The sequence below is a fragment of the Nerophis ophidion genome, linkage group LG05, assembly GCF_033978795.1.
Source record: "Nerophis ophidion isolate RoL-2023_Sa linkage group LG05, RoL_Noph_v1.0, whole genome shotgun sequence".
Classification (NCBI taxonomy): domain Eukaryota; kingdom Metazoa; phylum Chordata; class Actinopteri; order Syngnathiformes; family Syngnathidae; genus Nerophis; species Nerophis ophidion.
In genome coordinates this window covers 78,709,568-78,726,273 of record NC_084615.1, presented here as the reverse complement: position 1 = coordinate 78,726,273, position 16,706 = coordinate 78,709,568, and the positions used below count along the sequence as shown (strand labels likewise).

The window sequence follows — 16,706 nt, the reverse complement described above, 5'->3', positions numbered from 1 at the left end:
TCTGGTTTTATGTTTGATCATGTTTTGTTTTGTTTTCTGGACTCTTGTTCCGTTTTTTTCACTTCCTGGTTTGTTTTGTTACCATGACAACTCATTGCTTTTCACCTTGCCCTCCTAGTCACGCCCATGCCCTCAGTCCCACACCTGTTCCTAATTATCACAGCCACTATTTAAGTCCATTTCTTTCCGTCCATCAGTCTGGGAACATTAACTTTCATTGTAATCTACGACCTTTGCTGCTCATTCTCCATGCCCACCATCACACTCGCACGCACCCTACCCATGCCGTTCAAACCTTCACGTCCTCGTCCACAGTTCCATGCCGTGTAAGTTTATGTATTCATGCCACAGTGCTAGTTTTGTTTGGTTTGTATATAGTCATGCCATTGTGCTGTTTTGTTTTAAGTGTAGTATAGATTATTATCCGCCTTGGTTTGCCTTTTTGTAGTTTGTTTGTTTATGTAATAAATCATGTACCTGAATTCCCGCTTGGCTCGTCCTGTAATCCCGCTGCGTCGAAGGAGCACACACCATCCATGTCAAAGCCTGACACCTGGCAATTTAGATGATGTACCCCATTGTACATTCAGATAGAAACACAGCTCCCTAAAATTCCTTTTTTTTTAAGTCCTTGATCCACATTTGTACACATTTAAAAAAAAAAAAAAAATGCATGCGCAAACAAAGGACATGACATATTGTTGTTATAAAAAAAAAAACTTTTTGTGTGTGTCCCAGAGCTGATCAAACAGGTCTTGTCTCTGGATGGAAAGATTAAGACCATCGCGGAGGAGCTTTACCAACAAAAATCTCTCCTGGTTATGGGCCGTGGTTTCAATTATGCCACATGCCTGGAGGGGGCACTGGTGAGTCGTTGCAGCATCCCAGAACCCCTTTTGCAAAGAACTCTCCCGTCCAAAGGCAAAACCTAGTAACTCACGTCTAGCTGATTTTGAGAAAACAAATCTATCTTGATGCCGTCTTACAAAGATCTACAAAGTCATCAAACGTATAGATGTTTTCTTGAGCTTTCATTTTCCTTGCCGATTGAGCCATGGATTGAATATCTGCTCTCATGAACGTGTGCCCTTTCTCCAGATATTTGATCACAATCTCGGGTGGGCCCCATTCTGCAAGAGCCGTGTACAGCGTCCAGTTTTTATTTTGACCTCCACAGTTATCTGCCCAAAAGAGTATGCAAGGGGAAGCAATGAAGAACAATACATTTAATGAAGGTGCTTGCAACGTCCTGGGCCAATCTTCCAGATATCCCCTCCTGCCATAATATCACATAATCAGCTTGACCATCGGCCCCCATTCCTGCAAATGTCTCATTAAAGACAATAAGGCAGGGGTGCCCATTACGTCGATCGCGAGCTACCAGTCGACCGCGGGGGGTGTGTCAGTCGATCTCCAGCCAGGCTTTTAAAAAAAATAGACCTAAAAATGAGTGATCATCAATCTTCACCAAGACGTCACTTAAATGACATTCACGGTACCGGAGGGTCTTGTGAGATGACGCTGGCTGCTGCAAGATCATTATTATGAAAATATGACCGAGAGGAAGGCTAGAAACACTTTTTATTTCAACAGACTCTCCGTCAAAACTCTAAAGGCCGACTGCACATTTCCTATCTTCACAATAAAAGCCCTGCTTCATGCTGCCTGCGCTAACTAAATACAGAGTCTCGGAAAACTGGCGTGCACAAGCGATCCCTCAGAAAGCTGGCGTGCACATCACTTGTGCACGCCAGCTTTCCGAGACTCTTATTTTGTTAGTGCAGGCAGCTTTTATTGTGAAGATAGGAAATGTGAAGTCGGCCTTTAGAGTTTTGACGGAAGGGACGGCGCGAAAGTCTGTTGAAATAAAAAGTGTTTCTCGCCTTCCTCTCTGTCATTTTTTCATAATAATGAACTGGCAGCAGCCAGCGTCATCTCACAAGACCCTCGGGTGCCGTGAATGTCAATCAAGCAAGCTACGGAATTTGCCGCCAATGTTTTTCTTGTAAAGTGTATGGAAGCTGGATGAATTAGATGCCAAAAACCAACCACTTTCATGTGGTATTGTACAGAAAGGACAACTTTTTTTCTCCTCCATTTGAAAATGTGGGCGTTATCATCATTACTGTCTGATTCCAATCAATGCAAGTCATCAGAATCAGGTAATACACCAACTTATATTCTTGTCTTTGTGAAAGAAAGACATCTATATGTGTTACACATGCTTGTATTATCATTAAACACATTTAACTTGTTTACAAAAATGTCTCTTTCATAAATAAATAAATATAAATGATATATATAAATGAGGTAGATCCCCTCGAGTTGGTCAATTGAAAAGTAGCTCGCCTGCAGAAAAAGTGTGGGCACCCCTGCAATAAGGCGACTGACAAAGAAGCTCCGATTGGTCCCTTGAGATACTAGGTTTTTCTGTCGTATCTACGCGGTTATGTGGTAGTTGCTAGGTCCTGCCATGCGCCTAACAGCTTACTTACGGAACAAATGACACTAATATCACCTAGGAACTCCAAAATAATTATCAGCTCAGTTTTGACCCAAATTGAGTTACTGGGTTTTGCATTTGGACGGGAGAACTGTGCACGTCCCTTGCCCTGGTACATTTCCGCAAAGAGTTTTGAGTCTGTTTAATTGTGACCTTTTCGAATGCAGAAAATTAAGGAGATCACCTACATGCACTCAGAAGGCATCCTGGCGGGCGAGCTGAAGCACGGCCCTCTGGCCCTCATCGACAAACACATGCCAGTCATCATGATCATCATGAAGGATGCCTGCTATGCCAAGTGTCACAACGCCCTGCAGCAGGTCACTGCTAGATCGGTACGTAAAAAAAAAAAAAATCATTCAAATTAAACATCGATTGTGAAGGGAAGTGACTTATATTTATATAGCGCTTTTCTCAAGTGACTCAAAGCGCTTTACATAGTGAAACCCAATATCTAATTTTTATATTTAAACCAGTGTGGGTGGCACTGGGAGCAGGTGGGTAAAGTGTCTTGCCCAAGGACACAACGGCAGTGACTAGGATGGCAAAAGCAGGGATCGAACCTGCAACCCTCAAGTTGCTGGCACGGCCACTCTACCAACCGAGCCATGCCGCCCGATTGATAAGTTTTTTTCTTGGCTGATACTGATTATAAGTGGTGAAGGAGGCCAATAACCGATATTTGGAGCCAATGTTCATTACAGTATAAAAGACATATTGGCGTCAAAATGTTGAACAATATTAGTACAATCTCCACCACTTAAGTTTGTTTAAATAAATGAAAATAAACACTAAAAGTGCAGGAAGAAGAATGTCTTATAAAAGTGAGTACACATTTGAATAAAAGAATAGCTCCCTAAAGTTTTATATCCCTGAAATAGTTTGTATTCCTTAATAATGTCAACTGTGATTGATGGAATGATTCCAAATTCACAAGTGTTGACATTGACAGGCTGACCAGCTAACAATATGACACTTAATTAGGTACTAAGACGATATATGTAATGTATCCATCCATCCATCCATCCATCATCTTCCGCTTATCCGAGGTCGGGTCGCGGGGGCAGCAGCCTAAGCAGGGAAGCCCAGACTTCCCTCTCCCCAGCCACTTAGTCTAGCTCTTCCCGGGGGATCCCGAGGCGTTCCCAGGCCAGCCGGGAGACATAGTCTTCCCAACGTGTCCTGGGTCTTCCCCGTGGCCTCCTACCGGTTGGACGTGCCCTAAACACCTCCCTAGGGAGGCGTTCGGGTGGCATCCTGACCAGATGCCCGAACCACCTCATCTGGCTCCTCTCCATGTGGAGGAGCAGCGGCTTTACTTTGAGTTCCTCCCGGATGGCAGAGCTTCTCACCCTATCTCTAAGGGAGAGACCTGGAAACTCATTTGGGCCGCTTGTACCCGTGATCTTATCCTTTCGGTCATGACCCAAAGCTCATGACCATAGGTGAGGATGGGAACGTAGATCGACCGGTAAATTGAGAGCTTTGCCTTCCGGCTCAGCTCCTTCTTCACCACAACGGATCGATACAACGTCCGCCTGTCGATCTCACCATCCACTCTTCCCTCACTCGTGAACAAGACTCCTAGGTACTTGAACTCCTCCACTTGGGGCAGGGTCTCCTCCCCAACCCGGAGATGGCACTCCACCCTTTTCCGGGCGAGAACCATGGACTCAGACTTGGAGGTGCTGATTCTCATTCCGGTCGCTTCACACTCGGCTGCGAACCGATCCAGTGAGAGCTGAAGATCCCGGTCAGATGAAGCCATCAGGACCACATCAAAGCAGAGACCTAATCCTGCGGTCACCAAACCGGAACCCCTCAACGCCTTGACTGCGCCTAGAAATTCTGTAATGTACAGATCATCAAAAGCAATATTTAGGCAAAAACATAAGTTATCATAACAACCCAGATTTGCTTTTATTCTGCATTGTTAGGCAGCATGCACACACACACACACACACACACACACACACACACACACACACACACACACACACACACACACATATTGTTGCAGCATATACAAAATATTTCAGGTATACAAATCTTGCACGGCAAATGCTTTGCTGTTCTGTAACTCCTCGTGTGGCTGTACTCTATCTTTGTGTGTCTCTGCAACAAAACCAAACAGAGTTTAGTCTGAGTTCATTAATCTCTCTCAATCACACAATCATGGTTCTACTCTAACGGACTGTTTCCATATCCATAATTTCAGCAGCTTTGTTTCAACACCTCATTAAGTACTAGAAGCCAGGTGCTTGTGTTCATCCAGTCTAGTGTTACTAGTAGTTGTGACATTCTGTTGGCTGTGATCAAGTATGTCTTGCAGTCACTAACGAGTGTCATATTACAGAGAAAAATGTTAAATTGTTAGTATGAACATACACATTTATATAACAGACTACAAATATTTTTCAACTTGAATATAAAAATACACATAAATATTAAAAAAATAAGATTTTCCTTAACATTACATATAAAACGGTTTGATTGTTAGTATGGACATGGACTTTTATATAACAAGCTACATATTAAATGAAAGTAATTTTACATGCATTTGAAAGTAATTTCAGAAAACAGAAAATTATATTATTAATTTGGTATTTTTCTGTAAAAACAATAGAAATATACATAGTTTGTCATTACTGGCATATTACTTAAAATAACAGGCGGTTTGTTTATTTACAGATAATGTCTTCAATCCTACAGTTTTATAACCTATTTAAAAAAAATTGAAAAATTACAGTAGAAATTTAGAATAAATTAACCATAAAAATAGGATTTTTTTTTTTACAATGTAGTTTTTTCACAACATACTTTTTACTTTTACTCAAGTCAATATTTGGATGACTTCTCCTTACTTTTACTTGAGTAATAAATCTCTAAAGTAACAGTACTCTTACTTGAGTACAATTTCTGGCTACTCTCCCCACCTCTGCTAATATATGAATAATAATACAGTAACACACTGTGAAAACAACATCCGTAGATTTCACCCTGGGGGGAAAAAAAAACATTTCAGTTGCCTGAATGTTCCCGTAAAAAAACATTGGTACCATTTTTCTATTTACAGTAATACACTGTTAAAACAAAAATGCTATAATTTACAGTTAAAAAAACAACAACCCAAAACTGGCAACTCAGTCGCCAGAATGTTACAGTAAAAAAATAGTGCTACTGTTTTTTTTTTTACCGTTTACAATAAACAGTGGTTCACAAACTTTTTTTCACTTAGTACCACCTCTGAAAAACTCTTGGCTCTCAAAGTACCACCATAATGACCGACATTCAAACAGAGCAGCGTAGTAGCCCTACATTTTTTATTAAAAAACAAGGCAGAAGTTTTATTGAACATGTATATTTCATATTTTTGGCAACTAACATTACACACAGCTTAAACAGCAAATTAACATCAATATTTATGGAACATGTCCACAAAAAATCTAGCTGTCAACACTGAATATTGCATTGTTGTATTTCTTTTCACACTTTATGAACTTAAATTGTTATTTTGTTGAAGTATTATTCAATAAATATATTTATAAAGGATTTTTGAAATGTTGCTATTTTTAGAATATTCTTTAAAAATCTCACGTACCCCTTGGCATACCTTCAAGTACCCCCAGGGGTACATGTACCCCCATTTGAGAATCACTGCAATAGTAGAGTGTTGAATATCTTAAAAAGTGTTTTGTGGCAATTCCAACTTTGACCGCAGCGTCTGTTGCTATGTAGAGTGGAGCTTTCCATCATTTTCAGCAGACTGCATTGCAAAATGATTACCCCCCCCCCTCTAAAAGTACCAACATAATGACAAACATTCAAACAGAGCAGCGTAGTAGCCCTAAGTATTTATTAAAAAACAAGGCAAAATTTTTATTTAACATGTATATTCAATAATTTTGGCAACTAACATTAAACACGGCTTGAACAGCAAATTAATATTAAATTAAGATAATATTTGGCGTACCATTAGAGCAGGGGTGTCCAAACTTTTTCCACTGAGAGCCGCAGACTGAAAAATCAAAGTACGCGGGGGCGATTTTGATATTTTTCTTTTTTAAAAGCAATACAATAGTTGTTTTTTTTTACCTTTATGGCTTTCCTCAAGTTTGGTCCCCAGTCTCCAGAAGGGTCTCAGTCATGAAAATGTTAGAAATAAGTCATAAATTATCATTTTTTTTCATTTAATGCTTGAATCTCGAGATCAACTTCAGGTCTGTCTGTCGTTATAACTTTTTTCAAAATATTGTTTTTTATGTTTATGGCCTTTATGTCCAAACCCTTATTTATATGGCAAACACACAAACTATGCAACATTTTCCCTCAAAACATTTCAAAGTGGAATATTTGAGGTGAAGTAATTGGAACTCTAAATAGTTCAATAATTCATAACGATAAAAAAAGAATAAGTGTTGAAAATAAGCCAAATGTATATTTATATTGTTTTTACTTTTAACGCTTAAGTCTGTAGATCTCTTGATTATAAGAGTTTATCATTGTTTTCATACTTTTTTGTTTGTTTGATGCCCTTTTCTTGAAAGGAATCTTTGTTTTGCACAGAATATGCAATATTATCCCCCCAAAATATTTGGAAGTGAAATAGTTCCAGTGAAGTAATTGGAGGTCAGTAACAGTTTTGTCTTATTAGTGTCAACATTGCAACTTTTTCTTGTTACATGTCACTGTTTACTCTTTTATTACACTCTTTTATGTTTTACATTTTTATTATAGTATTTTTTTTAGAATGGGCCGGGGGCCATTAACAAATTAGCTGGGGGCCACAGATGGCCCTCAGGCCGCACTTTGGACACGCCTGCGTTAGAGGGAGCCGGTGTACCACAGATCAGGAATCACTGCAATAGTAGAGTGTTGAATATCTTCAAAAGTGTTTTGTGGCAATTCCAACTTTGACCGCAGCATCTGTTGCTATGTAGAGTGGCGCTTTCCAACATTTTCAGCAGACTGCATTGCAGAATGATTAACCCGCCCCCCTCTAAAATTACCCACATAATGACAAACATTCAAAGGCATAGCTCGGTTGGTAGAGTGGCCGTGCCAGCAACTTGAGGGTTGCAGGTTCGATTCCCGCTTGTGCCATCCTAGTTACTGCCGTTGTGTCCTTGGGCAAGACACTTTACCCACCTGCTCCCAGTGCCACCCACACTGGTTTGAATGTAACTTAGATATTGGGTTTCACTATGTAAAGCGCTTTGAGTCACTAGAGAAAAGCGCTATATAAATATAATTCACTTCACTTCACAAAGAGAGCAGCCTTAAGTATTTATTAAAAAAGAAGGCATAAGTTGTATTTAACATGTATATTTAACGCCCTCCTCCTCCTCTCACCCGAGATCCACCCACTGTATGAATCCCTTCCCTACTGTATGTCCTCTCATTAATGTTGTTCACCTATCTCCCCACCCCCCCCCCCCACCCCCATCAGGGCAGGCCCATCATCTTGTGTTGCCAGGACGATACCGAGGTGATCGGTGATGCCTATCAGACCATCGAGCTGCCGCGTACTGTGGACTGCCTGCAGGGCGTCCTCAGTGTCATCCCCCTGCAACTCTTGTCCTTCCACTTGGCCGTCTTGCGAGGATATGATGTGAGTATTCTGGACCACATTAAGTACCGCTCTTCTTTTTAATTTGATGTCAGGGCTAACATGTGAAGAATGTTAAAGGCCTACTGAAATGAGATGTTCTTATTTAAACGGGGATAGCAGGTCCATTCTATGTGTCACACTTCATCATTTAGCGATATTGCCATATTTTTGCTGAAAGGATTTAGTAGAGAACATCCACGATAAAGTTTGCAACTTTTGGTCGCTAATAAAAAAGCCTTGCCTGTACCGGAAGTAGCAGACGATGTGCGCGTGACGTCACGGGTTGTAGGGCTCCTCACATCCTCACGTTGTTTACAATCATGGCCACCAGCAGCGAGAGTGATTCGGACCGAGAAAGCAACGATTTCCCCATTAATTTGAGCGAGGATGAAAGATTCGTGGATGAGAAAATTTAGAGTGAAGGACTTTAGAGTGCATTGGGAGCAATTCAGATGTTTTTAGACACATTTAACAGGATAATTCTGCGAAGTTCCTTATCTTTCTATTGGGTTGCTAGTGTTTTAGTGAGTTAAAGGCCTACTGAAATGAGATGTTCTTATTTAAACGGGGATAGCAGGTCCATTCTATGTGTCATACTTGATCATTTCGCCATATAGCCATATTTTTGCTGAAAGGATTTAGTAGAGAACATCGACAAAGTTCGCAACTTTTGGTCGCTAATAAAAAAGCCTTGCCTGTACCGGAAGTAGCAGACGATGTGCGCGTGACGTCACGGGTTGTGGAGCTCCTCACATCTGAACATAGTTTACAATCATGGCCACCAGCAGCAAGAGCGATTCGGACCGAGAAAGCGACAATTTCCCCATTAAGTTGAGCTAGGATGAAAGATTTGTGGATGAGAAAATTTAGAGTGAAGGACTTTAGAGTGCATTGGGAGCAATTCAGATGTTTTCAGACACATTTACTAGGATAATTCTGCGAAGTCCCTTATCTTTCTATTGTGTTGCTAGTGTTTTAGTGAGTTAAAGGCCTACTGAAATGAGATGTTCTTATTTAAACGGGGATAGCAGGTCCATTCTATGTGTCATACTTGATCATTTCGGGATATTGCCATTGTTTTGCTGAAAGGATTTAGTAGAGAACATCGACAAAGTTCGCAACTTTTGGTGGCTAATAAAAAAGCCTTGCCTGTACCGGAAGTAGCAGACGATGTGCGCGTGACGTCACGGGTTGTGGAGCTCCTCACATCTGAACATTGTTTACAATCATGGCCACCAGCAGCGAGAGCGATTCAGACCGAGAAAGCGACAATTTCCCCATTATTTGGGCGAGGATGAAAGATTCGTGGATGAGGAAAGTGAGAGTGAAGGACTAGAAAAAGAAAAAGAAAAAAGACGAGGGCAGTGGGAGCGATTCGCTTGAGATGGTTTCCTGTGGACGGGGCTCTCACTGCTGTCTTGGATCCGCTTTGAACTGAACTCTCGTGGCTGTGTTGGAGCCACTATGGATTGAACTTTCACAGTATCATGTTAGACCCGCTCGACATCCATAGCTTTTGCTCCCCTAGAGGGGGGGGGGGGGGGGTTGCCCACATCTGAGGTCCTCTCCAAGGTTTCTCATAGTCAGCATTGTCACTAGCGTCCCACTGGATGTGAATTCTCCCTGCCCACTGGGTGTGAGTTTTCCTTGCCCTTTTGTGGGTTCTTCCGAGGATGTTGTAGTCGTAATGATTTGTGCAGTCCTTTGAGACATTTGTGATTTGGGGCTATATAAATAAACATTGATTGATTGATTGATTAGACAAATTTACTAGGTTAATTCTGGAAAATCCCTTATCTGCTTATTGTGTTACTAGTGTTTTAGTGAGATCAAATGGTCATACCTGTACAACCTGAAGGTCGGCCCCGCACCTTTCTTCGGCGCCAGTCGACAGGTGGTGGCGATGCCCACCTCTGCCTCTTCGATACACGATCTTTCGGAATGATGGCTGCATAATACACTGTACTTTGTGTGTGTGGTCCAATCCAACCGTGTTCGCTTGAACGCTCTGTTCCATAGTAAAGCTTCACCGTCATCTTTCGGGAATGTAAACAATGAAACACCGGCGGTGTTTGTGTTGCTAAAGGCGGCCGCAATACACCGCCTCCCACCTACAGCTTTCTTCTTTGACGTCTCCATTATTCATTGAACAAATTGCAAAAGATTCAGCAACACAGAGTCCAGAATACTGTGGAATTATGCGATGAAAAGAGACAACCTATAGCTGGGAACGGTGCTGGAACAAAATGTCCTCTACAATGCGTGACGTCACGCGCACGCCTCATCATACCGCGATGTTTTAGCATGATAGTTCCGCACGAAATTTAAAATTGCAATTTAGTAAACTAAAGCGGCCGTATTGGCATGTGTTGCAATGTTAATATTTCATCATTGATATATAAACTATCAGACTGCGTGGTCGCTAGTAGTGGCTTTTAGTAGGACTTTAAGCATGCAATGTGGTTTTTAGGTGTCCCATCAGACATTTAAGAACATAAAAAATGTTGCTGACTGTATCAGATTGAATCCTTACTGTTTCCCAAATGTGTCATATGATGTTGACTGCCATATTTTTGGCCCATAGGGCACACCTGATTATAAAACTTACTGCCGGTTGAGCGGGTCTATCCATCCATCCATCCATCCATTTTCTACCGCTTATTCCCTTTCGGGGTCGCGGGGGGCGCTGGCGCCTATCTCAGCTACAATCGGGCGGAAGGCAGGGTGCCAATCAACCTATCCCCAGGTGCATGTCTTTGGAAGTGGGAGGAAGCCGGAGTACCCGGAAGGAACCCACGCATTCACGGGTCTAGTCAGGTCTATTTTCATGCAAAAGGCGCATTAAATGTTAGTTTTTTTCTTAATGTAAAATGGTCTACATAACATGTAATGGTGGTTCTTTGGTCCAAATGTTGCATAGTTGATGTTTTACGGATCATCTTCAAGTCGCTTTCTGATAGTCACTTCAGGATGCGCCGTTTTGTGGGCGGTCTTATTTACGTGGCTCACCTCCGGCAGCGTCTTCTCCCCGTCATCTTTCTTGTAGCCGTGTAGCGTGCAAGGACGGGAGTGGAAGAGTTGTCAAAAGATGGAGCTAACTGTTTTAATGACATTCAGACTTTACTTCAATCCACAACGGAGTAACGGTGGCTCACCTCCGGCAGCGTCTTCTCCCCGTCATCTTTGTTGTAGCCGTGTAGCGTGCAAGGACGGGAGTGTAAAAATTGTCAAAAGATGGAGCTAACTGTTTTAATGACATTCAGACTTTACTTCAATCAACAACAGAGTAACGGTGGCTCACCTCCGGCAGCGTCTTCTCCCCGTCATCTTTGTTGTAGCCGTGTAGCGTGCAAGGATGGGAGTGGAAGAATTGTCAAAAGATGGAGCTAACTGTTTTAATGACATTCAGACTTTACTTCAATCAACAACGGAGTAACGATGGCTCACCTCCGGCAGCGTCTTCTCCCCGTCATCTTTGTTGTAGCCGTGTAGCGTGCAAGGATGGGAGTGGAAGAATTGTCAAAAGATGGAGCTAACTGTTTTAATGACATTCAGACTTTACTTCAATCAACAACGGAGTAACGATGGCTCACCTCCGGCAGCGTCTTCTCCCCGTCATCTTTGTTGTAGCCGTGTAGCGTGCAAGGACGGGAGTGGAAGAATTGTCAAAAGATGGAGCGAACTGTTTTAATGACATTCAGACTTTACTTCAAGCAACAACGGAGTAACGGTGGCTCACCTCCGGCAGCGTCTTCTCCCCGTCATCTTTGTTGTAGCCGTGTAGCGTGCAAGGACGGAAGTGGAAGAATTGTCAAAAGATGGAGCTAACTGTTTTAATGACATTCAGACTTTACTTCAATCAACAACGGAGTAACGGTGGCTCACCTCCGGCAGCGTCTTCTCCCCGTCATCTTTGTTGTAGCCGTGTTGCGTGCAAGGACGGAAGTGGAAGAATTGTCAAAAGATGGAGCTAACTGTTTTAATGACATTCAGACTTTACTTCAATCAACAACGGAGTAACGGTGGCTCACCTCCGGCAGCGTCTTCTCCCCGTCATCTTTGTTGTAGCCGTGTAGCGTGCAAGGACGGAAGTGGAAGAATTGTCAAAAGATGGAGCTAACTGTTTTAATGACATTCAGACTTTACTTCAATCAACAACGGAGTAACGGTGGCTCACCTCCGGCAGCGTCTTCTCCCCGTCATCTTTGTTGTAACCGTGTAGCGTGCAAGGACGGGAGTGGAAGAATTGTCAAAAGATGGAGCTAACTGTTTTAATGACATTCAGACTTTACTTCAATCAACAACGGAGTAACGGTGGCTCACCTCCGGCAGCGTCTTCTCCCCGTCATCTTTCTTGTAGCCGTGTAGCGTGCAAGGACGGAAGTGGAAGAATTGTCAAAAGATGGAGCTAACTGTTTTAATGACATTCAGACTTTACTTCAATCAACAACGGAGTAACGGTGGCTCACCTCCGGCAGCGTCTTCTCCCCGTCATCTTTGTTGTAGCCGTGTAGCGTGCAAGGACGGAAGTGGAAGAATTGTCAAAAGATGGAGCTAACTGTTTTAATGACATTCAGACTTTACTGCAATCAACAACGGAGTAACGGTGGCTCACCTCCGGCAGCGTCTTCTCCCCGTCATCTTTGTTGTAGCCGTGTAGCGTGCAAGGACGGGAGTGGAAGAACTGTCAAAAGATGGAGCTAACTGTTTTAATGACATTCAGACTTTACTTCAATCAACAACGGGGTAACGGAATCCGGAAATGTGTCCTGTGAAAAAACGTCCGACCGGAACTCTCTAATAACAAAAGTTCCGTGGGTGAATAATTAAACTCACTACACTGGTTGTTTTTAGCGCTTCTGTAGCGAGTTTACTGATCGTGATATAAGTTAGAATGATAATATCAGACTGCCGATATTATTGGCCGATAAAAATGCTTTAAAATGTAATATCGAAAATTATCGGTATCTGTTTCAAAAAGTAAAATGTATGACTTTTTAAAATGCTACTGTGCCCACAGACTTAGTGAGAAGTACAGAGCGCCAATAAACCTTTAAGGCACTGCTTTTGCATGCAGGCCCAATCTCATAATATCTACTACTTTTCACACACACAAGTGAATGCCAAGCATACTTGGTCAACAGCCATACAGGTCACACTGAGGGTGGCCGTATAAACGACTTTAACACTGTTACAAATATGCGCCACACTGTGAACCCACACCAAACAAGAATGACGAACACATTTCGGGAGAACATCTGCACCGTAACACAACATAAACACAACAGAACAAATACCCAGGATCCCTTGCAGCACTAACTTTTCCACGAAGCACCCCCCACCTCAACCTCCTCAAATTCCAAGCTGTTGTTTTGAGGCACGTTAAAAAAAATGATGCACATTGTGACTTCAATAATAAATATGGCAGTGCCATGTCGGCATTTTTTTTCCATAACTTGAGTTGATTTATTTTGGAAAACCTTTTTACATTATTTATTGCATCCAGCGGGGCATCATAACAAAATTAGGCATAATAATGTGTTAATTCCATGACTATATATCGGTATCGGTTGATATTGGAATCGGTATTTAAGAGTTGGACAATATTGGATATCAGCATAAAAAGCCATTATCGGACATCTCTAGTTAGAACTTTTCGCTACTTTATATTAGAAAAATGCAACAACAGCCGATGAATATCCCGTAACAAGAAGAGAGGAAAAAGAAGAATTTTATCGACTGTGGCACAGACCACAATGGCAAAAGTGCACAAATGTTCCGGACTTATGCAAATCCAAAATACACATCAGCAGGTACCAGAAGATGAAAAGAGTGTGTTTTGCATAATATTGCCAAACAAAACGCCAGATAATATTTCTGCCAATAGTTGCCACTTTGTGTTCCTTATATACATCATATTAATACCCATATTTTCAAGCAGATTACGTCCGACTACGGTAGTCGTTCTGCTTCGACAATCCATCAAGCGATGCGGCTTCATAGCTTACCAAAGTTGTGGTAAAACATTTTGACACATTTTAAGTGTAATGTTGAATCTTCTCAATGAAACATTTACATTTTTGTGTTGTTTACTGGTGTCATCTTGCAGTCTACACATACCGTATTTCCTTGAATTGCCGCCGGGTATATGGTATGCGCCTGACTAGAATTACTGCCGGGTCAAACTCGTTTCGCAAAATAATTAGCGCATGCTTAGCATTACCGCCGGCTCAGGATTAACACCGGGTCAAACTCTTTCGCAAAATATTATTTTTATTAGCGCATGTCTAGAATTTCCCCCGGGTCAAACTCGTCACGTCACGAGTGACACTTCACCTGTCATCATTTTCAAAATGGAGGAGGCTTATTTCAATCATTTGAAATCGCATAAAGGGAAGAAGATTAAGAGCTATTCAGTAGGATTTAAGGTCCAAGCTATTGAATATGCTAAAAAGAACAGTAAGCAGCTATGTTTTATTAATATACCGTAGCTGCGTGTGTCAAATATGAGTCACTAAATGACTCCCGCCTCCTGGTGGTAGAGGGCGCTAGTGATCCTTCTTGCGACTACTCGGCTGCAGAAGAAGTGACAACAAGCAGCGATTGTTTATTTTTTCCTCTCGCTTGCACTTTTAACATGGAAGATTACATATCTAAAATAAAACAGTTTTCTAAACTGGTCTTTCAATCGAAGCAGGAGGTAATAAAGGAAGATCTCCATTGAGACGGAGAGACTTTTAAAACTGAAGAAAGATAAGGAAGACTTCTATAAACAAGTTATTGATGATTTTGAGCCGAAGGAGCTGCGCATGGACTTCATTTATAAGTAAAGGTAAGACCATAATAATGTTTTTTTTTATTAAATGTGCTTTTCATGATGGTATCCTTACATCACACTCAAATGTATAAGCGCAGGCCTAAATTTACCGCATGTCTTTGGTAAGCGCCGGAGTGAGAAGAGGTTTTAAATTAATTAGCGCCCCGGCGGCAATTCAAGGAAATACAATATCTATTATATATTGGGGCGGCATAGCTCGGTTGGTAGAGCGGCCGTGTCAGCAACTTGAGGGTTGCAGGTTCGATTCCCGCTCCCGCCATCCTAGTCACTGCCGTTGTGTCCTTGGGCAAGACACTTTACCCACCTGCTTTAAATGTAACTTAGGTATTGGGTTTCACTATGTAAAGCGCTTTGAGTCACTAGAGAAAAGCGCTATATAAATATAATTCACTTCACTTATGTTTGACTGCCATCTACTGGTCACATTTATCGTTACACCATGTACCAAATAAAATGGCCTCGAGGCCGGTAAGCACAACCAGAATTATTGTTATAATGCGCACTGTCAATTTTTGAGAAAATGAAAGGATTTTAAGTGCGCTTTGTGTAGTCGGGCGATGTAAAGCGACACAGTTACTGATGATGAGTCATGTGACTTGTCTGCAGGTGGACTGTCCCAGAAACCTTGCCAAGTCCGTCACGGTGGAATGAAGACAAATCACTCCGCACAGGAGAGGAGGAAGGAGGCGTGAAGCTTTGCAGTGCAATTCTTAATTCTCTGAATGTTTGCCTGGACTTGTGTGTGTGTGTGTGTGTGTGTGTGTGTGTGTGTGTGTGTGTGTGTGTGTGTGTGTGTGTGTGTGTAAAAAATGACAAGTTATAAGGACAGGTATGAGTTTTATTTTTGGTTTTTATTGAAACAAATGTGAAGTTTGACCAATACACTGACGAGGGAGCAGCAGTGCCTTTAAGGCTTTGCATTGATCACAATGCACAAATATACTGTGCCTTTTTAATATTAGCAGACGAGCCACAATATATTTCACTGGCTTCAGAATCAAAAGCAATAAGTGCCGTGTTGAAGAAATGACAGTTGTGCAATATGGGACCAAAAGTGCATTATGAATGTACACACTTGTGACTGAACTGCTTCTCTTTTGCTTATGCTGCATCTGATTCCATTTTAGAGTCACAGAGCATCATTCCAAAGAATATTTTGTACTGTATGTGGGACTTCAGTGCAGTTAATGAAACCTTCTGCGCTTGAACTTCATTTTCAGCAGGATCTCCCAGAAGAAAATTCCGATTCAGTGCTTTCCAAAATATGCTTGATTTTTGTGTCCATACAGTGGGGCAAAAAAGTATTTAGTCAGCCAGCGATTGTGCAAGTTCTCCCACTTCAAATGATGACAGAGGTCTGTCATTTTCATCATAGGTACACTTCAACTGTGAGAGACAGAATGTGGAAAAAAAATCCAGGAATTCACATTGTAGGAATTTTAAATAATTTATTTGTAAATGATGGTGGAAAATAAGTATTTGCCTCCAAATCTCAGGATACATGGCCCCATTCATTCTTTCCTTAACACGGATCAATCGTCCTGTCCCCTTAGCAGAAAAACAGCCCCAAAGCATGATGTTTCCACCCCCATGCTTCACTGTAGGTGTGGTGTTCTTGGGAATTTTAAATAATTTATTTGTAAATTATGGTGGAAAATAAGTATTTGCCTCCAAATCTCAGGATACATGGCCTCATTCATTCTTTCCTTAACACGGATCAATCGTCCTGTCCCCTTAGCAGAAAAACAGCCCCA

The 16,706-nt window shown here is 41.7% G+C and overlaps 1 protein-coding gene across 1 annotated transcript in view; it reads left to right on the top strand.

Annotated features, from left to right (window-relative positions):
* Nucleotides 1–15,752, top strand: part of gfpt2 (glutamine-fructose-6-phosphate transaminase 2) — a 69,204-nt gene extending 53,452 nt beyond the window's left edge. Inside the window, exons 16-19 of the mRNA XM_061902095.1 lie at nt 739–866; nt 2,671–2,838; nt 7,953–8,114; nt 15,559–15,752. Coding sequence (XP_061758079.1) covers nt 739–866; nt 2,671–2,838; nt 7,953–8,114; nt 15,559–15,603 — 503 coding nt within the window. The 3' untranslated portion in view covers nt 15,604–15,752. The remainder of the gene's footprint in view (nt 1–738; nt 867–2,670; nt 2,839–7,952; nt 8,115–15,558) is intronic.
* The last annotated feature ends 954 nt before the right edge of the window (nt 15,753–16,706 follow it).